Source organism: Pan paniscus, chromosome 13, assembly GCF_029289425.2.
Source record: "Pan paniscus chromosome 13, NHGRI_mPanPan1-v2.0_pri, whole genome shotgun sequence".
Lineage (NCBI taxonomy): Eukaryota > Metazoa > Chordata > Mammalia > Primates > Hominidae > Pan > Pan paniscus.
The window spans coordinates 81794518-81822155 of NC_073262.2; the positions used below are offsets into that span (position 1 = coordinate 81794518).

Below are 27638 nucleotides of genomic sequence, written 5' to 3' on the forward strand. Positions count from 1 at the left end.
AAACTAAGCAATAACACGTCAGTTCCTTGAGGAGGAACTGGCAAATATAAGATTTTGATATTTCATGTAGTCATGGAAACCAGGACTTCCCAAAGTGTTTCCCAAAACACTGAACAAGATATGTTTGTTTGTTTGTTTTTGAGACGGAGTCTCGCTCTGTCACCCAGGCTAGAGTGCAGTGGCGTGATCTCGACTCACTACAACCTCCGCCTCCCAGGCTCAAGGGATTCTCCTGCCTCAGCCCCCTGAGTAGCTGGGACTACAGGCGCGTGCCACCACGCCTGGCTAATGTTTGTATTTTTAGTAGAGATGGGGTTTCACCATGTTGGCCAGGATGGTCTTGATCTCCTGACCTTGTGATCCACCCACCTTGTCCTCCTAAAGTGCTGGGATTACAGACATGAGCCACCGCGCCCAGCCTGAACAAGATATGTTTTAAGGAAGCAATTAAATAGGTTTCTTTGCTGCACTGCTTCTTCAGAACCTTTAATCTGCAATATTCACAGTCATTCTCAAAGAGGGAAATACAGTCAACAGCATCAAACTCTTTGATCATGGACTCATTTTCTATAGTCACCAACATGGGATGTCTTTCCCAAGGAATATAACTAAGAAACATCAAACTTACTCGGATGGACTATTCAGAAAACAAAGAAGTCCAGCTAATTTTCATCAAGTAACTCATGATATTTTCACTTCCTAAACCACAGCATATATGTGTGTGATATCTACAGACACACAATCACATATTTATATACATATACAAAATTTCATAATTTTACATTTTTATATGGCATCTGTAGGATGGAAACATTCCTAACTGCTTGTGGTGACTTTAATCAGATTTACATTCAAACCATTTGTTTTCACAGTTTGACTTTGTTTTAATCAAGATTTTGTGTTAAAACTATGATCTTACACTTGAAAACCTGATATGTGACTATATTTGGATTCAAGGAATAACAACAAGCATTTTATTAAGGTTCCACTGTATCTTCAAGGTCAGATTCAAAGGAGACAGATCGGATGACAGGGAACACCAGGATTCTTTCACATTTCCTAATGAAAAATTACTGTTTTAGTGACCAGTAAATCAAGTGGCCTGAATAGTTCATTTGCTTGCTAAAGTGCTTTTTATCTGAGGAGGAGGACTTGGTCTACCAACAGAAAAGTGAAAGCTGACAAGGTTGTAAAGTTCAAGGGAAATCTGTTAACATGATAAATCTAGGTAGTTACATTCAGATAATACCACTCAACTATTACTTCATTGCATATCATAAAACACTAAATTCCCCAATTTGAATTCATGAATATCACATATTTTACAAGAGCAGAAAAAGTTCTATAAGCTAGACATTTAAGTGCTAATGTATTCAAATAAGGTTATAATAATTGTATTTCAAACTGCAACTTTTTTCATATTCTTAACCAGGAAAGAAGATAACTCTAAAAAGGTAGAAAAGTGTTTCTTTTGAAAACACGTTCTTGAAACATTTTACATAGTGTCAGAAAAAAGTAAATACATTACTATTAATTTAAAAATGGGCCGGGTGCGGTGGCTCACGCCTGTAATCCCAGCACTTTGGGAGGCCGAGACGGGCAGATCACGAGGTCAGGAGATCGAGACCATTCTGGCTAACATGGTGAAACCCCGTCTTTACTAAAAATACAAAAAATTAGCCAGGCGAGGTGGCGGGCGCCTGTAGTCCCAGCTACTGGAGATGCTGAGGCAGGAGAATGGCAGGAACCCAGGAGGCGGAGCTTGCAGTAAGCCGAGATTGCGCCACTGCACTCCAGCCTGGGTGACAGAGCAAGACTCCGTCTCAAAAAAAAAAAAAGGCTTTTGTGAAGAAACTGATTCAAACCAATACATTTTACATGTAAAGCAAATTCAAATTCTCACGAATATTGTAAGTCAATTTTGATTGAATGAAGACTTTGTTTACTGTAGTTCTTTTAGCTTGCATTAACAATAGAGATATCTTTTATCAGAATAATTATAGTTTTGCAAGGATATAATTGCATGCCACTAGCCACCTACCTTTCTTTCTCTTGCTGATTTCCTTTATCACTTCCATTGTTAATCAAAGCAAGTTCATCTAATAATGATGTAGATTCCTTTGTAAACTTCTCAAAAACCTACAATATGAGTTTTATTAACATACTAAGAACAGTCTTAAAAATTAATATGTAATAAGGATTGTCAGTTAAGAGCAATAGAATTGGCCAGCTAGGATATGTTTTCCTTCCCCAGCAGTTCGTGCAATTCTACCACCAGAGCACAACAATGTACCCAAGACAAGACAAAACTGTTTCCTAAAGCAATGAATAGTTTCATGGATAAATAATTTTTAAAATTTAAATACATCAATAAATTATCTTCATTCTCCATTCAGATACGTGTTTATTTGAGAAACATTTGCATTGATAACAGTTCTAACTACATACATGTAATTTAGAACACGCTAAGTCTCTAATAACAGTTACAGAACACTTCTTTATGTTATTCTATCACCAACACATGTTGGTTTCACATAATAGTTGTTATATACATGCATGTAGCATTTAAAATTAGTTATAATTTTAATGATTTCTTCAAATATTTCTGAAAAGGAATTTGGGCAAGTCTGTTTAAACGTAAGTAATGAAGTAGACAATCACTTGACTAACACCACTTTTTAAATATGGTGGAAATAGGCTGGGTGCAGTAGCTCATGCCTGTAATCCCAGCATTTTGGGAAGCCGAGGCAGAGGGGTTGCTTGAGCCCAGGAGTTCATGACTGGCCTGGGCAACATGGAGACTCCATCTCTACAAAAAATAAAACCTTCGTCAGGCATGGTGGCATGCACTTGCAGTCCCAACGACTTGAGAGGCTGAGGTGGAAGGACTGCTTGAGCCCAGAAGTTAAAGGTTGCAGTGTGTGGTGATCATGCCACTGCATTTCAGCCTGGGGCGAGACCCTGTCTCTAAATAAATAAACTGGGTGGAAACAGAATTAGTTATCCATTCAGAGATAACCAAAAGTTCACCATTCTCCAATAAAATTATTATTTAATCTAAAATGAGTTAATCTGACGTTTGTTTTCAGTAGTTCAATAAAAAAAAATCAAATTACACATAGTTGCAGATTTCAGAAGTCTAGAATGCCAAAGACGATACATTTTCACAAATGAAAATGCTTAATCTGTCAAACTGCTCTTCAAGTTGATAATTCAAATTAATGTTTAAATATCCTCTGAAAATGGTATAGCAACTAGATCACCTCAAGAAATTATGCTTCTGTTGGCTGGGAGCAGTGGCTCACGCCTGTAATCCCAGCACTTTGGAAGGCCGAGGCAGGTGGATCACGAGGTCAAGAGTTTGAGATCAGCCTGACCAACATGGTGAAACCCCGTCTCTGCTAAAAATACAAAAATTAGCTGGGCGTGGTGGCGCGTGCCTGTAATCCCAGCTACTCACGAGGCTGAGGCAGGAGAATTGCTTGAATCCCGGAGGCGGAGGTTGCAGTGAGCTGAGATTGCGCCACAGCACTCCAGCCTGGGCAACAGAGCAAGACTGTCTCAAAAAAAAGAAAAAAAAAGAAAAAAAAATTATGCTACTGTTATTCTAATTAAAAATTTTACAACCTTTACTGATGCTACTAATGACAGAACAGTAATAGCTAAAACTTATACAGTGCCACTATATCATGTCTGGTGCTGTTCTAAATGCTTTATATGTATATTCATTTCATTTTACCCATAATCACACAAAGGTAGGTACTATTACTATCACCATATTACAGATGTGGGAATCAGGCCAAGGCAAGATTAAACGCATTGTTGAAGGCCTAGCAACTAGAATCAGGATTCTAATCAAGTAAGTCTGACTTCACAGTATTTGTCTATTATGCTATAATGTGGTATGCACGTATTTCTCCATTTTTGTAAAAAGAAAAATAATCTATATTTTAATAGACTAAAATGATAAAGTTATCAAAATATATCTTATTTCTATGCAATAACATTTTATCTCATTGTAATATACCAACCAGCCTCTTATTTAACCAGTCCATGTGATCATAGGTGAGACTCCCACCAAAATCTTCTGTTAATTGGCATGGTTCTATATAACGAGTCAATTTGTTGGCGGACACTAAAATAACCTATAAAAAGGTTAAAAGAAAAGAAACATTTAGTAACCCACTATTAAAATCCATGAAAGTAACCAGGAGGTAAAATTAGGTTAAAATATGCAATATTGTTTCCAACATGATGACACATTATCATTTACTTAATACAATATTTAAAACCAATTCAATAAGTTATAGATACCTGATAAAAAATTCATCAAAAACTTTTTCTAATACCACATTTTAAAAAACAACAGGTACCAGCAGTTCAGATGAAATATTTTCAAAAATATTTTATCTTGTTTCTTTGTAATAAAAATCAATAATCAATTCCTTAATACAATGAAGTAATAAAAAATTTTCACATCATCTTAAAATTAGCTAAGGACACTAAAATGATAAGCCCTATGAAGAGTAAATCTGGCAATCAAAAAGTTATCCATTTTAAAGTTTTTCTAATGTTCCTTTGATTACATATAAACAAAACAAGTCCTCCGGTTGTAGAGTATAACCCACAATAACGTATGCCAATATTTAATTTTTAGTAAAAATTAGAAGATCAGAGTATTTATAAACTTGAAATGTACATATTAAAATGCTAATCTTTTAACTCTAAACTTAAAAAGATTTCAAATACAAATTAAATAAGTACCTAAGAGACCACTGCAGAACTAAATAAAACTTCAGTGAAGATACACATGCATAAAAAACAAAATACATCTATGGAAGAAAGATATTCAAATAGTAGTGTTAATACTAAATGACATATGGAAATGTGAATTTATTAAAAATGACTTGATAAGAAAAATAATGTGTCTGGCTGGAAAGAGCATCATTGCCACTCTCACAATAACAAAAGCCAGACAATCTGCAAAATTATAACTTTTTCTGGAACTCCTAAGAAAGCTGAGGTTACAGGGAAACCTGTAACTAGTTTGAAGTTGAAGAGAAGGCAAGCACCACAGAGAGAAAGGTGAAAGGGGCTACCACAGAGAGCATGTGCGAAATTTTTGGAACTCTTCTGTATCTTGATTATGGCAAAAATTATGTGACTATATGTGCTTGTCGAATCTCATAAAACTATATGCTAAAGTATGAATTTTACTTCACATAAATTATACCTCATAAAACTGACTTTAAAAAAATTTAAAAAACAACTTAAGGAGGACTTGTGGAAGAACTCAGAAGGAGACAAATGAAAAATTTAGAAACAGACACAAAATGTAAAACAAGGTACATCCATACTGTATATGAAGTTATAATATCAACAATAAATAAGGAGAAATTACCAAGACTGCTTTGCCGGAAGAGGGAAAATTTCATCCTCAGGAAGACACCAAAAACATTGCATGAAAAATTCATAGAACTATGAACTCTATCAAATTTGAGTGTACAACAAATTGCTATTGATAACAACACATTAAATGGAAATTAAGTCTTAAATATTTATATGAGGAAACAAAGCCTAGTGAATAATGAGCTAAGTGACCCATCTAAGAAGTCAGGAGAGGAAAAAGACAGAATAAGTCCAAAGAAAATAGAAGAAAGGAGGTGAAAAATCAGAAGTAAATATAAATTAAGATATTACAGGGGATCAAAAAAGCCGAAACTTATTTCTTGAAAAGACTAATGAAATCAACAAACTTCTGATAGGAGGAAGCAAGAAAAACAAAGTACAAATAAATAATGGTAACAACATAAAGGAGAATACCATTTCGTTGACAGCAATGGTTTAAAAGACATTAAGGACACAAGACAATTTTGTGCCAATACCTATAAACTCAGAAGAATAGACATATTCCTATTAAAAAGTGTAACTTATCAAAACTGACATAAGAAAACAATACCTACAACCAATGAAGTGAATCATTAGATTCTTTATGTTTTCAGTAATCATGCTGTTAGTGATAGTTTTAGTATTGCCATTCTGCAATCACTTGATGAGGAACAAAGCCAATGAGTGAGATGGGATATTATAATTCTGCCATCCCCAACAACCTTAAGAAAATGGGATTTTTGGCAAGGGAGGAAGGAAGATGTGGGAGAGAAAAAGCATCCTTACGGTGCTCGTTTTAAATTGGAAGTATCAGTTTAAACTCCACAATATATTTCATTTTAAATGAACACACACACACACTCTTGCTCTCTCACACACACTTATATGTATGTGTATTTTCTAGTTGTGTCCAATGGAAGGTTTAGAAATAATGACCAATTTTGTAGAAATGTATGTTCCTAGCATCCAGACTGTGATCTCTGAGTACCATTTCTCATAAAAAAGAATCAGGTTTTGTTAAAATAGCATTAGTCAAAAAAATAATAATTTTAAAAGAAAATAAAAGGAATCACACCATGATGAGTGAGCTTGGAACATCTTACTCAGACACCAAAAAAGCTATCAAAGACTACTATGGTTGTGACGAAAGGACATGAAAAGGCTTCCACTGACCAAAGATGTGACAAGTTACACATCAATAAGAATAATAAATGCCATGAATCGAAACATTAAATACGCTTAAATCAATGAGTGCATACTGACACAAAAGAAATAATCACCATTGGACTAAGCTACAGAACACACTTATTATAATGAAAACGAGACTGGGCACGGTGGCTCATGCCTATAATCTCGGCACTTTGGGAGACCGAGGCAAGAGGATTGCTTGAAACCAGGAGTTTAAGACCAGCCTGGACAATGTAAGAAAACCCAATCTCTACAAAAAAAAAAAAAAAAAAAAGGTGTGTACTTGTAGTCCCAGCTACTTGGGAAGCTGAAGCAGAAGGACCACTTGTTTCCAGGAGTTAGGCTGCAGGGAGCTATTATTGCACCACTGCACTCCAGCCTGGGGGTCAGAGAACCCCACGAAGAAAAGAACGGAAGGAAAGGAAGGGAAGGGAAAGAAGAAAGGAAGGAAGAAAGGGAAGGAAGGAAGGAAGAGAGAGAGGGAGGGAGGGAGAGAGGGAGACAGAACAGCAATAAAGAGAAACAAGCATTTATTTCACTTTTCATATACAAACTGTATTACTGGATAGACAAATAATAAGTTTCTCATTATAAAATGATTCCAGCTAGTAAATGAAGAAGGAATAATAGAACTAGATTATCATTTTATAATTTTTAATGAAGTAAGAGATCTAGACACTGAACATTAATGGCTGCTAACGTCACAAAAAAGACAACTATTACAAATCTCATGATCAAGGAACACATCACCACCTGTGAAGAGCCTTAGAAAAATGAAATCAACTCTAAAACTAATCACTGTCTAAATCCAACTATCAATTTATAAAAACACATGTAAATTATACCACAGGGATACTTTCAGAAATATGCAGACTACTGGAAACTCTATAGGACAAACAATTTGGTCTCTTAAAAAAAATGTATACGAGAGAGAAGTTAAGATTAAAAAGCTGCATTTAATAGACATATACAGAATCTCACAACCAATAATAAGAGAATTACATGTTCTTTTCAAGCAAGTATGAAATATTTTAAAACTTGACTGTATATTAGTGCATAAGAAAGCCTCAGCAAATTTCAAAGGAATATATAACCACAAAATTAAGCTAGAAATCAATAATCAATCATATCAGCAATCCGTATTACTGATTTCTAGCTCACTGTAGTCTCTGCCTCCCAGGTTCAAAGGATTCTCCTGTCTCAGCCTCCCAAGTAGCTGGACTACAGGGGCGTGCCACCATGCTCGGCTCATTTTTTTTTTGTTTTTTAGTAGAGACGAGGTTTTACCATGTTGGCCAGGCTGGTCTCACATTCCTGACCTCAAGTGATCCACCTGCTCTGGCCTCCTAAAGTGCTAGGATTACAGGTGTGAGCCATCGCATCTGGCCCACAACTCTTTTTTTGGGATCCACAGAAAGGCTTTCACACTAGGGAAATTAAACACAATCAGATCCCAGAAAAGAACTTTTCCTTTCTCCAAAAATGTCAAGCAATATATTAATAAGATATATAACTATATATACTAAGAATGAAACCAAGCAATATACATTTATTCTATGAGTAAATAAATTACTTGCTAAATTGAGCACGAATTCACATCTGAAAAGATAAAATCCCAGAGCACTCTCTCCTGAAAATGCAGGCCAGGCATGGTGGCTCATGTTTGTAATCCCAACGATTTGGGCAGCCAAGGTAAGAGGACTGCTTGAGCCCAGGATTTCGAGACTGCAGTGAGCTATGATCGTGCCACTGCACTCAAGTCTAGGCAACAGAGTGAGATTCTGTCTCAAAAAAAAAACAAAACGTAAGGATGGTCTTTTTGCTCTTCAATTGCATCTTATTTAACGTAATATTCTATTTAAATACTGACAAAAATCTCTCTTTTGAGAAATCCCACTATCATGTCCCTTATTTATTTTTAATTTTCCATAGGTTACTGGGGTACAGTCAGTGTTTAGTTACATGAGTAATTTCTTTAGTGGTGATTTGTGAGATTTTGGTGCACCCATCACCCGAGCAGTATACACTGCAGCATATTTGTAGTCTTTTATGCCTTGCTTCCCTCTCACCCTTTCCCCCAAGTCTCCAAAGTCTATTTTATCATTCTTATGCTTTTGTGTCCTCATAGCTTAGCTCCCACATATCAGTGAGAACACACGATGTTTGGTTTTCCATTCCTGAGTTACTTCACTTAGAATAATAGTCTCCAATTTCATGTAGGTCGCTGTGAATGCCATTAATTCATTCCTTTTTATGGCTGAGTAGTATTCCATCATACGTGTATATATATATATACGTGTATATACGTATACACGTATATATATGTGTATATATGTATATGTGTGTGTATATATACACATATATATATCACATATATATATCACAGTTTCTTTATCCACTCATTGATTGATGGGGACTTGGGTTGGCTCTATGATTTTGCAATTGTGAATTGTGCTGCTATAAACACGCATGTGTAAGTATCTTTTTCATATAATGACTTCTTTTCTTCTGGGTAGATACCCAGTAGTGGGACTGCTGGATCAAATGGTAGTTCTACTTTTAGTTCTTTGAGGTATCTCCACACTGTTTTCCATAGTGGCTGTACTAGTTTACATTCCCACCAGCAGTACAGAAGTGTTCCCTGATCACGGCATTCACGCCAACATCTGTTTTTTGATTATGGCCATTCTTGCAGGAGTAAGGTGGTATCACATTGTGGTATTGATTTGCATTTCCCTAATCATTAGTGATGTTGAGCATTTTTTCATATGTTTGTTGGCCATTTGTATATCTTCTTTTGAGAATTGTCTATTCATGTCCTTAGCCTACTTTTTGATGGGATTGTTTGCTTTTTTTCTTGCTGATTTGAGTTCATTGTAGATTCTGGGTATTGTCCTTTATCATATGTATAGATTGTGAAGATTTTCTCCCCCTCTGTAGGTTGTCTGTTTACTCTGCTGACTGTTTTGCCGTACAAAAGCTCTTTAATTTCATTAGGTCCCAGCTATTTATCTTTGTTTTTATTGCATTTGCTTTTGGATTCTTGGTCATGAAATCTTTGCCTAAGCCAATGTCTAAAAGGGTTTTTCCAATGTTATCTTTTATAATTTTTATAGTTTCAGGTCTTAGATTTAAGTCCTTAATCCATCTTGAGTTGATTTTTGTACAAGGTGAGAGATGATGATCCAGTTTCATTCTCCTACATGTGGCTAGCCAATTATCCCAGCACCATTTGTTGAAAAGGGTGTCCTTTCCCCACTTTATGTTTTTGTTTGCTACCCCTTTTACAATAGCTGCAAAAAAATAAAATACTTAGGGATATACCAAACCAAGGAGGCAAAAGACCTCTACAAGACAAACTACAAAACACTGCTGAAAGAAATCACAGATGACACAAACAAATGGAAACACATCCCATGCTCATGGATGAGTAGAATCAATATTGTGAAAATGCCCATACTGCCAAAAGCAATCTACAAATTCAACACAATCCCCACCAAAATACCATCATTCTTCACAGAATTAGAAAACACAATTCTAAAATTCATATGGAACCAAAAAAGAGCCCGTATAGCCAAACCAAGACTAAGCAAAAAGAACAAATCTGGAGGCATCACACTACCTGATTTCAAACTATACTATAAGGCCATAGTAACAGTGTCATTGTTTCTTTGTTTTCATATTTAGAATCATAGGATGATTTATTTCATATTTAAAATCGTAAGATGATAAATCACAGGATGAGTTATTTCTGGGTTCTCTATTCTGTTCCATTGGTCTATGTGACTATTTTTATACCATACCAGCACAGAACCCAGAAATAAATCCAAACACTTACAGACAGATGTCCCTTATATTAAAGTTAATTTTTAATAATGTGTTATTGATTCACTTAACAATCATTATTTAGTGGAGCTAAATTTATTTATTAGAAGACGTGTGTTTTAGTGTTGGGAATATGAGGATGAATAAGATATGCTTCTGGCAAAGAAATTATCTTTTCATTTGTTTCTTTGCAATATTTCTCTGCAATATTCCAGAGACAGTTGTGTAATGCACAAGATGTAGAATAAAGTTTTCTGCTTTGTTCTAAGGCCTTTGTTGAAAATACCCTAAATGTCATTGCTGCTTTTGTCATAACAGCATAGAGGGCCAAAGGCTTTACTAGAATACCCCAAATGATTTCCAAACCCTTTTACTAGGGAAAAAACACCATTATTTTACAACTGAAAACATACAAAACTAGCAGCCATTCATTCCAGGTTTGTGCCCTAGTTCTGCCACAAATTCACTAAATTTGTAGAAGACAATCTAAAGGAATTCACCACTCCAAGCTTATTCCCCAATCTTTTGAAGAAGCCACCTTCATTAAATTATCTATGATGTTTCTTTAAGCTCTAAAAGGACATAATTCTAATGAGTTGTTATCTGATACATTTAATTTGGGCCATTCTCTCTCTTATATTACCTATCTTGTCCAATGAAGAGCTCTTGTCACTTTTCTATCCACAACTGGTTAGCCTTACCATATGTATTCCTTTCTACTTTTATAGTTCCTAAATGCACCAAAATCATTGATAAACATGTTTCAAGTTTAATGAGCCACACGGAAATTTTCCAGTTAGCAGTTACATATAACAGAAGTTTATTTCCATGTGAATAATTCTCTTAAAAGCTCTTTTTCCTAAAATTAACTTAAATGTAAACAGTACAGATTCACCTTCTTTTATGACATAACACATATTTAAGAGCATATTATCCTTTAATCAAAATAATTTTTTAAAAAAAATTGACCAAGATTACTGCTATTATGTTTTTACCTATGCAAAATAGTTTTAAATAAGGGAAGGACACAATTATGGAGAGCTACAGAAAACTCATTTTCTCCATTATTATAAAACATTTTATACAATCCATATTCTTATAAAATTCACTGGTGGCTATTAAAAGTTAAAACAGTAGCCCTGCCATGTAGACATACAGAATTGTATCAACACCAAAGGTATCTCAAAGTTAAATAACGTATGTGGGGGGAAAGCAACAGTTTGAACAATCGGCAGACTCACAATCACAATAATTTCCAATTGACAACTTACAGAACTACCTACTGTGATGAAACATCTCAGTTTCCACTGCAATAATCTCATTTTTGTTTAAGAGGGTGAAGGTGAGGAGAAAGGGCAGAGTAGGCTGGCTAAAGAGCAATAAATGTTTCCATTTTACTAGAAACATTCTTTTAGAAAAAGAATGAAGGGAAAAGACATTTAAGAGTGTGCAATAGTAGGAAACATCTTATTCTATGCATACGTTTTTCGCCTAACAATCACCTTTATAAAGTGGGTCAGGATCAGCATGTGTAAGAGGAAAGAGAATCCCTCCTTCCAGTGCACTGCAAAAATACACTCTGTTTACAAAGGTGAAAAACTGTCCACCTGCTTTTGGAAAATTACACCACTTACCAGGATACAACATATAAATAACAGACAACTGCTTCCCAGAGGACAAACCAAGTTTGAATAAACAGACAATTCAACTCCACTCCAATGATGGCAAACATCACAGAAGGGTGTGATTTCACTGCTGTGAATTTGCTCGTGAAGACCAAATTCAAATGTGCAAGCAAAAGTAAGAAACCATTTGCAGGGCGGGATTTAGGCCTGAAGTAGAACTGGAATGCTGAAAAAGGAAAACTGTGTAGAGATTTCTAGATGTTTGAAAAGCAAAAACTCGAAGAAAACAGAGAAAACTGACACATTTCAGGGTAATGCAACAAAACAAGATTGGGAATCCCAGACTAGGTGATTTTCTATAAATTGTTTCATTACAGCTTTTTAAATCACAAAATACTGGTAGGGCTTCCTATATTCCTTTCTGTTACAGCCCTTGAAGAGACCACTAATTTCCATAGATAGCAAACCTATATGAAAGTTTAAATATAAAGCAATGCAAATCAAAGGATCAGTTTTATCTTATTGGAAATGATCTATGACCTGGCAAAGAAGAAAAAAACAAAGAAAGAAACATAATGAAAAAAAAATTTTTTTGAGAGTTTTGCTCTTGTCACCCAGACTGGAGTGCAATAGCACGATCTCAGTTCACTGCAACCTCCAACTCCCAGGTTCAAGCAATTCTCCTGCCTCAGCCTCCCGAGCAGCTGGGATTACAGGTGCCCACCATCACGCCCAACTAGTTTTTCTATTTTTTTAGTAAAGATGAGGTTTCACCATTTTGGCCAGGCTGGTCTTGAACTCCTGACTTCAGGTCATCCACCTGCCTCAGCCTCCCCAAGTGCTGGGATTACAGGCATGAGCCACTGTGCCCAGCCTATAATCAAATTTTTTTAAAGTCCATCCTCAGAGAGCAATTATCAACTAAAAGTAAGAACAAAATTAGAAAAGATTCCCCCTCAAAATCATATTGAGATCACATGTATTACGTATAATTCATTTTCATCCTATGATTCTAAATATGAAAACGAAGAAACAATGACACAATTGCTGAAAATTCTAAAGAAATATTTTCCAAAGCTACAAAAAAAGCTTTGAAAATCTTCAGTGAAGTGATTAATGAGTAAGAAATAACACCGTGAATTAGAGCACAAATATTTAAAAGTACAAAATGGCACAAATATATATAATTATATTAGATTATATTAATTTAAAAATTATATGGTTCTTTATTTTCTGCAAAACCTTCTTTTAAATATTTATTGACATTGTCACCTGTTCTAATTAAGTGACCAATTGATAGAAACATCATATTCTAACCTAAAGACAAACCTTCTTTAAAAATCAAACAATCCATTGCCTGTGAAGAAGATGGAACCACAAACTCAACATTTTCATTTCTCAGAAAATATTTAAAAGAGTAAATTTTCTAAAAGTATCCAGCATTTCTTTAGACTAGCCTATTGTGACTCTCTAAATCACTATTTCCCAGTTATGAAAATCTCATACACTCTCCATATCATTCTACTTTTTTTTTGCAGAACATAATGAAGTAGTATATATAATAAGCTCATTTTAATTTTTTTTAAAAAGGATTTACTTATTAGTATTACAAAATACTAAATTAAAGCAAACTTCATAATAACACACCTTAAACAATTATTTTTTTTTAGAGACAGGGTCTCTCTCTGGCACCCAGGCTGAAGGGCCACTGCACCTTGACTCTTCAGCTCAAGTGATCCTCCCTTCTCAGCCTTCCTAGTAACTAGGAATACAGGTGTGCACCACCATACCTAGCTTTTTTTTTTTTTTTTTTAATTTTTTGTAGAGGAGGGTTCTCATTATGTTGCCCAGGCTGGTTCCAAACTCCTGGGCTCAAGTAATCCTGCCATCTCAGCCTCCCAAAGTGCTGGGATTACAGGTGTGGGCCATTGCTCCTGGCCTTAAATAACATATTATACCAAGATAAAAATGTAAGACCAATTTGTATTTTTCCCACCTAACAAATGACATTAAGGATCTTCAGTTAATTTAGAAACAGTTATGTAAAATACAATGATTCATCATAAATCATTTATAAAGTTACCTTTCATGTTTAATTTTAAGATTACACATACATCACATTCAAAATGGTATTATGTTGGGAGGCCAAGGCGAGCGGATCACGAGGTCAAGAGATCCAGACCATCCTGGCCAACATGGTGAAACCCTGTCTCTACTAAAAACGCAAAAATGTGCTGGGCGTGGTGGCACATGCCTGCAGTCCCAGCTACTCAGGAGGCTGAGGCAGGAGAATCGCTTGAACCCGGGAGGTGGAGGTTGCAGGGAGCCGAGATCACACCACTGCATTCCAGCCTGGCAACAGAGTGAGACTCCGTCTCAAAAAAAAAAAAAAAAAGGTATTATGCCATCAAAAATAGAGCAGAAAAGCTATTTTCATGACCTGATATTTGAAATTTTAACTTTTATACTTTTAAAAAACCTAGCTGGCTTGTTTTTGTAATTTTCATATTTCTTTTTAAGCAACTATATATGAGAAAAAGTTTGCAGTCCTGGACTGGTAGATAACTCTTTGAATGTGTAAAGTCTTTTATTCTCCAAAAATGAAGAACCAAATTTGATTTCATCACACTGCATACTATGTTTTTTACCATTATTTTTAGAGTACTAAAGACATCTTGATATGCTACATAACAATTTTATGAAACGAGTACAATTTACACATTTAGTAATAATTGTCTTGAGGCAAATTTATAGGATTATCATCCTTATTCTCCTTAAGTTGTCATGTATCAATTATCAGTGACTCTTATGGTTTGTTATTCACCAGTGGTTTACTTGAAATTGTTTAATAGAGAAAGTCACCAAACTGATTATGATTTCCAGCTGAGTGATAAATCTGAGCAACTGACAAATCTCCCAAACTAGTCAACTAATATCTGAAAGTTTTCCAATTAATATATTTTAAGTAAAAAAAAAAAACAAACACATTTTTTAAAAGATAGTATTAAAATATGATTCCTTCATTAAGGATATAAATCCTCTGGAACAATTTAAAAAATGATGTAGGAAAATGCTAAATAATGTTGCTCTTGGCTTGGAATACAAAGTTTAAAGAGAGACTGATACTTTGATACTAAAATATCAAACTTCAAGAAACAGCTTATATTATCTTGCAGTGATCAATGCAGTATGTCACTGATATCCAAAATCAAGTTTTACAAAATATCCTCCTATTAAAAAATAAAATTCATCTATAAGAAAAACTACCTAAATCTCAGAAACAGGCAGACATTATTACTGAGTGTTCTTTCATGCAGTGGTGGGTTTGTATCTTTGATTGACTCTCTATAGACTGATCAGTAGGTATTAAGCTCTGTAGGAGTAGAAGTTAACTTGTAGATTCTGTTTAGAACAAAGGCAAATAGGCTGGGCATGGTGGCTCACGTCTGTAATCCTAGCACTTTGGGAGGCCGAGGCAGGTGGATCACAAGGTAGGAGTTCGAGATCAGCCTGGCCAACATGGTGAAACCTCGTCTCTAGTAAAAAAAAAAAAAATATTAGCTGGGCGTGGTGGTGCATGCCTGTAATCTCAGCTACTCAGGAGGCTGAGGCAGGAGAATCGCTTGAACCTGGGAGGCGGAGGTTGCAGTGAGCCAAGATTGCACCACTGCACTACAGCCTGGGCAACAGAGCAAGACTCCGTCTCAAAAAAAAAAAAAAAAAAAAAAGAATAAAGGCAAATAATTGTTGTCTAACGAGATTGATATATTTCCGTCCAGTGGAATAAGAGACAACCTCAAAGTTTATAACTTATGGATCTATAGAACAATAATTAGTTTTGTATCTAATTTGGTTGGCAATCTTTTCCTATAAAAACCTGGAATTCCTCAAATGCTCTTTGAACCACAGCTTACAAATTACTAGTAACCTCATTTATCAATGAATTGAATAATGTATTTGACTTATGCTCATTTTATATTTGCATTAGAGTCATGATTTCACCTTTAGGAAAACGACACTTTAACATATGCTTTATCAATTTAAGAATGTGGAGTGGATGAAATTCTGACTTTCATCAACTATTTTCAAATAGCCATCTCCATGAACATTCTAATATTTATGCGTACCATTAAATTTATGAAGAAAAACATTACTAGTTGCGTTCAAAGTAGCTATCATTTTACTAAGCAGAAATCTAAATCTCAAATCTATCCTCACATTACCAAAGAAATCTGAAATCTAATAATCAGCATAAAGGGAACAAGAATAAAAAAAATATATATATATATAAAAGAAGGAAAAAAAAAAGATCACTACCCTGCACAAGCATTTCAAACTTTTGCTAAGTCCTTTCAAAGGCAATACAAAACATAAAGTTTTAAAAATAATAAAGCCCTACATAAATATTACTTTTCCCCTTCATTTTATACATGCTAGAGAAGTTAAGACAAGACAAATTAAATGACTAAACCACAATATTGTATTAACTAGCACATATCATGGTTCAACAAGTTTGAAGAGAAAGGTATTTACCATATGGTCTTTAATAAAACATTTGTGCAGGTTTTCTTTAATCTCAAATTTTAACTTGCAGAAAGATTAAAAACTTGTTTCTCCTTTACTCTCATTATTCCTTCTGTAACTATAATACTTATCCTTTCCTAGTAAAACATTCCCCAAAAACCTACCACTGAAACTTTCATTTTGTAGGCACTGAGATGGTTTATTATTATTTCACTATTGCTAAGAATGTGCGTGCAAGATCCAGAATGAAAATCTGCCTTTGTATGTATTTCTGCACTTAGTAAAGATTCATGTGTGTATATATGTTCATATACATACTATTTTGATGTGTATGTCTGCTTGTACCTGTTTGTTGAAGAATATTTTTCTCACTCAAGGAAAATAGGTTTCTATAAAAACTGGAAAGAATCAGAATAAATGGAGCCAGGGGTGTTCTTGAAAGAAGAGCATCATGGAAGTCTTTGGTCCTGGATCCTACAATTATGTATAGTCTCAAAAAAGAACATGATTAGATCCAGTATTAACAGGTAAGAGAATAAAGCAATTTAGAATGGGTGCTGGTTAACATTAAATAAACAACACTTTAATGAGTGACAAAAAAGGAGAGTGGAGATCCCTTTGATAATTAATCTCTCCATTTGAGGACAAGATTAATGCTAGTATGACCTCAATTTTATCTTGTCATTAGACAGAATATAGACACTATCATCAAACCAGCAAAACCTATCATAGTCACCAGGTACAATGCTGCTGAAGGATACGAAGTACTTGAATATAATATCTGAGTTGCTAAAAAGGAAAATGAACAGGTAGGTATCTATGTCAGAGATAGGAAGGATATACAGAGAAATATTAAGGTTAGCAATGAGAGATGAATATTCAATTGCTGATGAAAAACATTGGAGGAGTGAATAGTAAGGAGGTTACCTAGAAGAAAAAATTTAGAAAGTATCATGGGCAAGAAAACAAGAAATCATGTGGAAACAAGGTGTCACCAAAATGACCACTGGGTGTATACTTGATGAGCACTGTGGACAGCTGATAATAAATCTTTGTTGCAGATAATTTAATTTTAAGGTAAAAAATACATTTATGCTTACAGGATCACCACTACTCTTAACAAAGTTTTTAAAATATTTTTTTAAATATTTACAAACACAGGCTTAATTACAACAGCCTAAATTATCCAAAATAATACCAAGAAAAATAATTTGCAATTAAACGAGCATCTATGTTGGATTTAATTATATAGAGCTCTAAGTCTCATTTAATGGATAGTGTTGAACTGCCCCCTTAAAGCCGGGTTTGCCTGGCAGCGTATTAACCAGCATTTGAAATTACTCTCAACTCATTAGGAAATTGGGCTTTTAATAAGTGCCTAGCGCTTTCTTGAGAAAATATCCTAGCTGAATCTCTTCAATGTCTAAGAAAACATATTGATATAAGAAGTTTTAATGCTTCTGTTTTAAAACAACAATCTATGACACCACATCAAGGTAGACAGAAATTCTGTCTTCTATTTTATCCTCCAAGATGCAGGGTATTTAATCACTATTAATTTCTATAACATAAGACCCAACTACCAGAGCATCTCTGAGCAGATGCCTATTTAGTTTAAGCAGGATGTGACAGGTGCCTCATAAAAGGGATCTTCCGTGGTACCGGGTGTTCACAGCTTTAGTTTCGGCTATTTGCCCCTGGTTCACTTTGCATTGTCTCAGAGCAACATTCCCTGCATGCCCCAGGCCATGAACTGCAGACCTTACTAGCTGGCTGAAGTCTTCACTCACCATGCTCCTGACTCTTGAAGCAACATTCAGACCTCCTGGCTTCAGCTTTTACTTTCTTCCCTCACTATGCTTTTGTCTCTTTTTGTTGGGGCACAGTTTTCCAATCAACTACCAGGGCAACACCCTTCCTAATGTGATCCAGCAGCCTTGGTCATCTTCCCTTACATTACTGGCACACATCCTTCCACAAAGTCTACGTAATGGTCAAGTCTACCAATGACAAAAGTTGAAGAGAAAAGTGGGAAAAAATTCTGGCTCCTACTTAGGATGTAGAAAGTTGGAAAGAGCATGGCTCCAACTCTTACATAACAATGACCAAAAAAAATGCAAGTTAATCTGAAAAACCACAACTTTTCTGCAGCCACTGGAGAGCTAAATTCACAAGGAAACCAATTAACCTGGAATCTAAGGAAAGATCTGCATCTTCAAGAAGATGGAACTGGAGTACTTGCTTACCTGGGAAAAATGCCAGACCTGATGCCAGCCAGGTAGGAATTTAGGTTAAAATTTTTAATGAATCACTAAGGCCAAATGTGGGCTAGTGTGAAAGTACAGAACCCATGGGAAGTATAGACACAAGAATTCATACTCACTTGGAGGCTGAATCTCTAGAGGAAAGATCTCTGCAGGAGTCATGAGAAAGACTGGAAATAAGAGGAATAAGAGATTTGAAAAAGCCTCTCTTGGAGCACAAGCCTGGGTGAGGGGAAGAGCAGCCACTAATGGAAAGGCATGAAGCACAGCCCAAAATCTTCAATGCTATCTCTCCTATGAAAAAAAAAATCTTAGAGTGCTGCGGAAAGGACTGAAAATCCTGCTGACCTTAGAGGACAACTGAAGTCCCACCACAGGTGGAGGAAGGGAAAAGAAAAGACTATCACAGGGGAGGGAGTAGACCCAGGAATATATTATAAACCCGAACTATCATAGGTTCCCAAAACTGGGGGAGGGGCAACATTACCCACTAGGCTGAGGGACACAGAGCCTGCCTAAGATTGAGGCTGAATAAGAACAACAGAGAATGCCTCTCTAACAAATACTGAATAACAAGTAACAGCAGCCTATTGCTGAGGGTCAACTGTATACAGAAAGACTTTCTCTGAGGCGCAGGTACAAAGGAAAGACCTAGAGCAGAGGGTAGAACAAATAATGAAAAAGCAAAATTCTCTGGCAAACCAGCCCCCATCTTCAACACAAAGTAACTCTAGAGAAATGAGAAGCCTGTGGTGCACTGAGGAAAATAATAGCAACAACAAAATCCAAAGCCAACTCAATTCCTGGTTAGAACTCAACCCTTCTCTTATGCTATCAAAAGCCTAGGAAAAGGGCAAGATGAGCCCATGTGCAGGCACAAATACTACCTACACCTCAGTCTTTACTGTCCTAAACAAGATGTCTAACATTCAATAAAAAATAACAAGGCACACACAAAAAAGGAAGGAAAATGACCCACTGTCAAGAAACAAAGCAAACAACATAAGTGGAGTAAGACAGATGCAGATATAAGGACTATCAGATAGGAAATTTAAGATACTGATGCTATAGAGAATGAAAAATAACATGCAAGGACAGACGAGGAATTTCAGCAAAGAGATAGAAACTCTAAAGAAAAGTCAAATAGAAATGCTACAAATCAAAAGCATGGTAATTTTCAATGGTCTCATCAACAAACTTAACACAACCAAGGAAACAAAGAGTGAACTTGAAAATGGATCAAGAGAAAATACCTAAACTGAAACACTAAGAGAAAGACACAGGGACAAAAATAAAACAGGAGACCAAAGAAAATGGTGAGAAAATTTCAAATATTTTATCATACATCCAAATGGAGTTCCAGAGGAAACAGAAAAAGAGCAGATAAAATATTTGAAAAGAGAATGTATAAGCATTTTCCAAAATTGATGACAGACATCAAACCAGGTATCTAAGAAGTACAGAGAACACTAAGTGGAATAAATACCAAATAGAACACACAGAGATACAGCAAAATAAAACTGCTAAAAACCAAAATCAAAATGAAAAATCTTGAAAGTCGCTGAAGGGGAAAAAAAGGCAAATAACATACACAGAGGACCAAAGATATAAATAACAGCGGCCTTCTTGTCAGTGACCATTACAATGAGAAGGCAAAGGCAATGAGACAGCACTTTTAATTTTATTTAATTTTTACTTTTTTTTCTTTTTTGAGGCAGGGTCTCACTCTGTTGCCCAGGCTGGAGTGCAGTGGCATGATCTCGGCTCACTGCAACCTGGGCCTCCTGGGTTCAAGCAATTCTCCTGTCTCAGCCTCCCGAGTAGCTGGGACTACAGGCACATGCCACCACGCCCGGCTAATTTATGTATTTTTAGTAGACACGGGGTTTCACCATATTGGTCAGACCAGTCTCAAACTCCTGACCCTCAGGTGATCCACTGCCTTGGCCTCCCAAAGTGCTGGGATTTCAAGAGCCACCGCACCCGGTGAGAAAGCACTTCTAAATACAGTTGACCCTTGAACAACTCAGGACTGAATTGCACAGGTCCACTTATAAGGGAGTTTTCTTCTGCCTCTGCTACCCCTGAGACAGTAAGACCAACCCCTCCACTTCCTCTTCCTCCTCAGCCTCAAGACAATGAGAATGGAGACCTTTATGATGATCCACTTCTACTTAATAAATAGTAAATATATTTTCTCTTCCTTATTATTTCCTTAACATTTTTTCTCTAGCTTATTTTATTGTAAGAATACAATGTATAATACATATACAAAATTTGTGTTAATTGACTGTTTATGTTATTAGTAAGGCTTTTGGTCAATAGTAGGCTATTAGCATTTAAGTTCTTAGAAAGTCAAAAGTAAGTTAGACACAAATTTTCAACTGCACAGGAGGTTGCTGGCCCTAACCCCCGCATTGTTCACAGGTCAACGGCATGATTAAAGTGCTGAAAGACAAAAAAAAAAAACTTGAAAATAATTTTCAAAACTAAAATAGACATACAGATTTTCTTTAGGCAAACAAAAAATGAGACAATTCAATCAATGCCAACACACCTGCACTGCAAGATACATTAAAAGAAGTACTTTAGGCAGAAGGAATGTAACACCAGACAAAAAGATGAATCTCCAAAAAGAAACGAAGAATGCCAGAAATGGCATAAATGAAAGTAAATATGAAATTAATTTAAAATTTTTAATTGCTGTAAAAGAAAACAGATTATCTGTAGCAAAAAAATGCAGCAATGTAGTGTTTGTTTATAGCACAGTAAAAGTGAAATGCATAACAATAATGGGATGGAAGTATTGGAGATATACTGTTTTAAGGTCCTTCTATTTCATGTGAAGTGGTATAATTGAAGGTTAAACTCTGATTATTAAAGATGTATACAGTAAACAGTAAGGTAACCATTAAAATAATTAAGAGACATAAATTACAAGCCAATAACGGAGTGAGGTGTAATTATAAAAAATACTTAGTCCAAAGGCAAAAAAGAACAAAAAACCCCATAAAATCTAGCAAGATGGTAGATTTTATAAACTATATCAATAATTGCATTAAATATAAATAGTCTTACCCATGAAAAGACAGAGATTGTTAAACTGGATATGAAAGCAAGATCCAACTATATGGTGTCTACAAAAAATTCATTTTAAATATAAAGAAGTTAAAAGTAAAAGAATGGAAAAGATACAACACACTAACACTAATCAACAGAATGCTGGAGTAGTTATATTAATATCAGACAATGTACATTTCAGAGCCAGATATAGTATCAGGAATAAAAACATTCAAAAATGATAAATTGGGCCCTACTCACCAAGAAGACATAGCTATCCTAAATCTTTATGCAATAAACAATAGAGCTTCAAAACACATGAAGCAAAAACTGGCAGAAATAAAATAGAAATAGTTCCACATATAACAGTTGGAGGTTGCAATATTCCTCTTTCAATTATTAAAAAAACAGGCAGACACAACATTACCATGGATAGAGAAGACCTGAAAAACATTAAGAATCCTCTTGACAGTTACAGAACACTCCATCCAACAACAGAATACTTATTCTGGGAATCACCAAGATAGAACACATAGTGTGTCACAAACCAAACCTTAAACTTAAAATGACTGAAGTCAGCCGGGCGCGGTGCCTCATGCCTGTAATCCCAGCACTTTGGGAGGCTGAGGTGGGCAGATCACCTGAGGTTTGAGACCAGCATGACTAACGTAGAGAAACCCCGTCTCTACTAAAAATGCAAAATTAGCTGGGTGTGGTGGTGCATGCCTGTAATCTCAGCTACTTGGGAGGCTGAGGCAGGAGAATCTCTTGAACCTGGGAGGCAGAGGTTGCAGTGAGCCAAGGTTGCACCACTGCACTCCAGCCTGGGTAACAAAAGCGAAACTCCATCTCAAAAGAAAAAAAACCTGAAGTCATAAAATACATATTCTTGACCATAGCTCACAAACATTAACTCAAAATAGATCACAGATCTAAATTTGATGACTAAAACTATACAACTTTTAGAAGAAAATATCAAGGACAATCTTTGTGACCTTGAGTAAGGCAAAGATTTCTCAGATTATGACAACAAAAGTCTGATTCATAAAAGAAAACTGTTTCTCCACCTGTGAAATCAGAAGGCAAAAAAAAAAAAACTGAAAAAGAGGACTTCATCATAGTTAAAAAAATTTCTAGACTAGGAGGTAATATTTGTAAATTATGTGTCTCATAAATGACTTCTATACAAAATACATAAAAAACTCTCAAAATCCAGTAACAAAAAAGACCTTATTTATTTTTTTTAAAAAATAGGTAAAAGATTTAAACTGATACCATCTGTGATACTGTGATATAAGAAATATGCATTTGCTCTTTGTCCCCGGTTCCTGGCACAGAACTCCTGAAACCCTTGTAATTCCTAGGTGACAGGAGCATCCTTTATTACAGTATTTGGTCTCAGTTCCCAGTTATCAACACAAGAGTTACAAGATCCTTGGCATTTCTGGAGTGATAAGTGTTTTTTTGGATGTTAGTAAGATGAGTGGTGGCTGTGGGCCTCTAAACAGATTCAAGATGAAGGCTTGTCACCAAAAAGACCAAGGCATAATTAGAGAGTTGAAACTTTCATGGCCACTCCTCTCCCTCCAGGGAAGGGAGAGAGGCTGGAGACTGAGTTAGTTAATCACTAATGGCCAATGATTTGGAGAGTTTCTGGGTTGATAAACATGTACACAGGCCATGAGGGTGGTGCACCCCAACTCCCTAGGGTTAGAAGCTCCTGCGCTCTGGATCATTCTAGACCTTGCACTTTGTGTATCACTTCATCTGGGTTGTTCATCTGTATTCTTTATATAAAGCCAGTAAATGTTAGTAAAGTGATTCCCTGAATTCTATGAATCAATATACCAAATTACTAAACCTGAGAAGGGGCTTGTGAGTACAGAAACAGTTTTCATACCACCAGTCAGGGGCTAGAAATGGAGTAGTTAACTATAGGAGCATATAGGGGAATTCTGGGGGTGAGGAGACACTTCCTGATTTCTTGATTGTGGTTTTATATGTTTTGTCAGAACTCTCAGAACTACACACTAAAATGAATTAATTTCACTGCACGTAAATTATAGCTTAATTTTTTTAAGTAAAGAATAAAACCATGTATTTTTAAGAAATTTCAAGCCATCTCCTTTAAGAATAAACTAAGTTTTCTCAAATCTTTCTATCCAATATACATTAACAACCTTTTCTCCATACCAAAAATACACTGATATTGACCTCGGTAAAAATAAAAATGAGTGTATAGCATGGCAAGTTCCAAAATGAATCTTTATTATCTGACTGTAAGCATTCCAAGGGCCTATATTATACTAGGTTGGAGTTAGTCTTTGTATTCTTCAAAGTTTCCACACTTTATTTAGACAATGTAAAGTCTGTTATTTATCAACTCTCCTACTGGGAAGTTGAGAATTAACAGGTGTGGAAGAAAGAATATGACAAACTGCTTAGATTTACATTCCATCGTAGTGCTTTTTTCTAACCTACAATAAGATGCACTATCACACAAGGAAAGTGAAAGAGAGAAATAAAAAGTCAGTAGGAAAGAATGGATAACTGTGTTCATGTATTAAAACTGGCCAGATACTAAAAAATAATTATGACATGTCACAAAAAATAGACTATAATTTCAACTCCAAAATGTCCAGGATTTCCTAGTATTTGTTAAATTTCCTCTCCATAATGCAATAAAAAATTTAAATACAAAGGTTCTACTTATTCAAAGAAGTTAACAAAGAATGATACAATTGAAAATGGAAAACAAGAAAGCTTTCATGATCTTTAACAAAATATCATACTTCATTCAGCAAGTATCCAAATGCTGACCATATACTAATTATTACTTAGGCACTAATTAAGCATTCCTTAAGCACTGCTTAGTAACCAATGCTGAACCGTCAAAAATAATTTCAGTAAAATACTATTTTTAAAGATATAACGGACTTTAAAAAAAGAGATTACATTTACCTCAAAGCCAAGTCTATCCTTCTCCTTCCAAAAACAAAAATGCGTTACTTTCTTATCCCAGAATTCATCTGGCTTTACCACACAAACAAGGGACACCTCAGCTGGAACAACATTCTATAAAATACAGAAAAATAATTACAAATTACACATGTAAAATGAATAATTTACTAAATTTATAAATTACCAGACAGTCAAGATTATGCTACATAAGAGACTTTTGGAGAAGAATTAAAATAATAAAGAAGAAATTCTCTAGACTTCAAAACATACATGACAATAAAGAAGAACTTGAAAGACAAGGTGATTCAGAAAATACTTCAAATAAAAAATGCAGCATAAATTGTACATGTGAATTACTTTTTGTTTTATTGAATCTCTGTACTAGGAATATGTTTAGCTTAAACTGTAAGAGTTAATTTTTAGTTGGGAAATTATTAAATTTAATTTTTCTACAGTATGAAAAATTTTTTCTAACACAATCATCTTGGAGAACTTCTTCAAAAGACGTAAAATCGATTTTCTCACTAAAATAAGTTTTTTATCAGTCATTATACAATGAGACCAAGATTTTACATGATTATTAACTTGAAGAAGAGGACAAAAAGCTAATCTTTGACGAATACAATTTCACATTTACTTGATATGGTTACTTATACTACCTAATGAACTGAAATGAACATTTATTGAATTAATAAATATTTCACATATATTTTATCAAGTCCTATAGAGTCTAACTTTAAAATGCATCTTAAATCCAACAAGTTCTACCGCCTGCATTGTTAACAACGCCAAACTATCCAGCTTTCTGAAATATCATCATTACAAGGCTCCTTGCTTGACTTTCTCTTGCACTCTGAATGAAATTCAAATCTCTTACCAAGACCTACAAGGCCCTTCAAGCTCAGGCCCCTGTTGGCCTCTCAGATCTCATCTTACACCTTCCCCTCCTAGCTCACTCCTCCACAACAGCTCGCTGCTCCTGCAATATGAAAAGTCTGTTCCACTTCAGGTCTTTGTCCGTGCTATTTCCTCTATCTGGAATGTCCTTTGCCTTATACCTAGGAGTGCTCCCTCAGTTTATTTAAGATTCTATTCAAATATTCCCTCTTCAGAGAGGCCTTCCCTGTCTACCCTACCTAAAATGGCATCATCTGACTCAGTCTCTTTCACTGCTGTATTTTTCTTCATAGCATTTATCACCATGGGCTGTTACGTTTGCTTAACTGCTTATTGTCTAACTCTTCAAGTAGAATATAAAATAATAAAGATAATAAAACCTTCCCAATGGCAGGTACCTTATCTATCCTGTCACCCCTATATTTCCAGTGTTTATGACAAATGTCTCACATATATAATAGAACACATGCTATAAATATTTGTTAAATAAATGAATCCTCATTACTAAGTAGATCTCATTCTCTTAATTTTACAGGAGAGTAATTTGAGCTTCAGAGAAACAAAGTCACTTGTCTAAGATAACAGAGTTAAAAAGTCATTGAGCTGAATAGAAACCACCTCTGTCTGACTCTGAAGTTCTACTACACTACTTCATATGCTCTGAACCTGGGGTCAATACATTCTTTCCGAAAGGTCCAGATAATAAGTTATTCTAAGCTTTGCAGGCCATAATGTCTCTATTGCTACCACTCGGTTCTGTCAGGATAGTATGAAAGCAGCCACACACAATATATAAATGAATGGGAATGGCTGAACTCCAATAAAACTTTATAAATTCAAGGGCCCAACCTCTGTTCTAGACCATAAATTGCAGCACTGAATAATTATAATAATAATTACTATTATTACTATTCAGGGAAAAATGGAAAACCTTTGGAGGTAAACATGCACACATCATAAATCTAGCATCCTCTGCAACAACTGGATTGTGACTAAGGTAAGTAAAATAAATTCAATGATATCAAAACTTTTACCAGAGGGGCTGGAAAATTTAAGATAAAATTGAGCTTTATTCATATATTGCCTTGTGGAAGATTATTATTTCAAAATCATTGAATATGAAAGCTGTGAGAAAGAAGAGAAACCACACCCCTCATTTTAGAGAATACCAGTTATAGACACTGTGGGGTCCCAAACAGCTGGTCCCAGTACCTTCGGAGATGAAAGCAATGAATGACTTCATATGTAGAAACTGTTCGACTAGAAGTAAAAAGGCCACTGCAACTTCTGAAAATGTTAACTATTAATAAATCCAAAAGTTGTTAAAATACCTATCAGAAAAGAAATCGCAAGAGGGGATTAAATCATCCATTGATTGTTCTTCAAAACTGCCACTGATCAAAGTCCAGTTCAAACAGCAAGTCCCAAACAGCTCATCTGTGACACAGTTGAAATGACAGGATGAAAGGAAGAACACAAGGTCATAATTAATGGATTTCTTCCTAATAGTTATTTTAACAACTTTCACAGAGAAGAGTTAATTCTCAAGGTTTGAAATATAAAAGTGCTGGAAGCACTTTTTTTTCAAAGAAAAAGTTATTTTAGGACACCAATTTGTGCTCCCTTAAACTGATCCTGCGGAGGCTATGTCCTTTCTAACCCAAAGAGTGATTCTAGCCTGTAATCTCAGCGATTTGGGAGGCTGAAGCAGAAGGATCACCTGAGCTCAGGAGTTTGAGACCAGCTGGAGCAATATAGTCTCTACAAAATAAAAAAAGTAGCCAGGTGTGGTGGCGCTCGCCTCCAGTCCCAACTACTCAGGTGGCTGAGGCAGGAGGACTGCCTGAGCCCAGGAGCTGGAGGCTTCAGTAAGCCATGAAACTTCACTCCAGGCTGAGTGACAAAG

At 35.4% G+C, this 27638-nt stretch overlaps 1 protein-coding gene across 3 annotated transcripts in view; it reads right to left on the reverse strand.

Annotated features, from left to right (window-relative positions):
- SESTD1 (SEC14 and spectrin domain containing 1) overlaps positions 1-27638 on the reverse strand; it is a 162290-nt gene that overhangs the window by 44684 nt on the left and 89968 nt on the right. For all 3 annotated transcript variants that reach the window (XM_034954591.4, XM_055108824.2, XM_034954592.3), the window contains 3 exons: positions 24836-24949; positions 4032-4145; positions 2042-2139 (listed from right to left, as the gene is read on the reverse strand). In XM_034954591.4, the coding sequence (XP_034810482.1) occupies positions 2042-2139; positions 4032-4145; positions 24836-24949 (326 nt within the window). The remainder of the gene's footprint in view (positions 1-2041; positions 2140-4031; positions 4146-24835; positions 24950-27638) is intronic.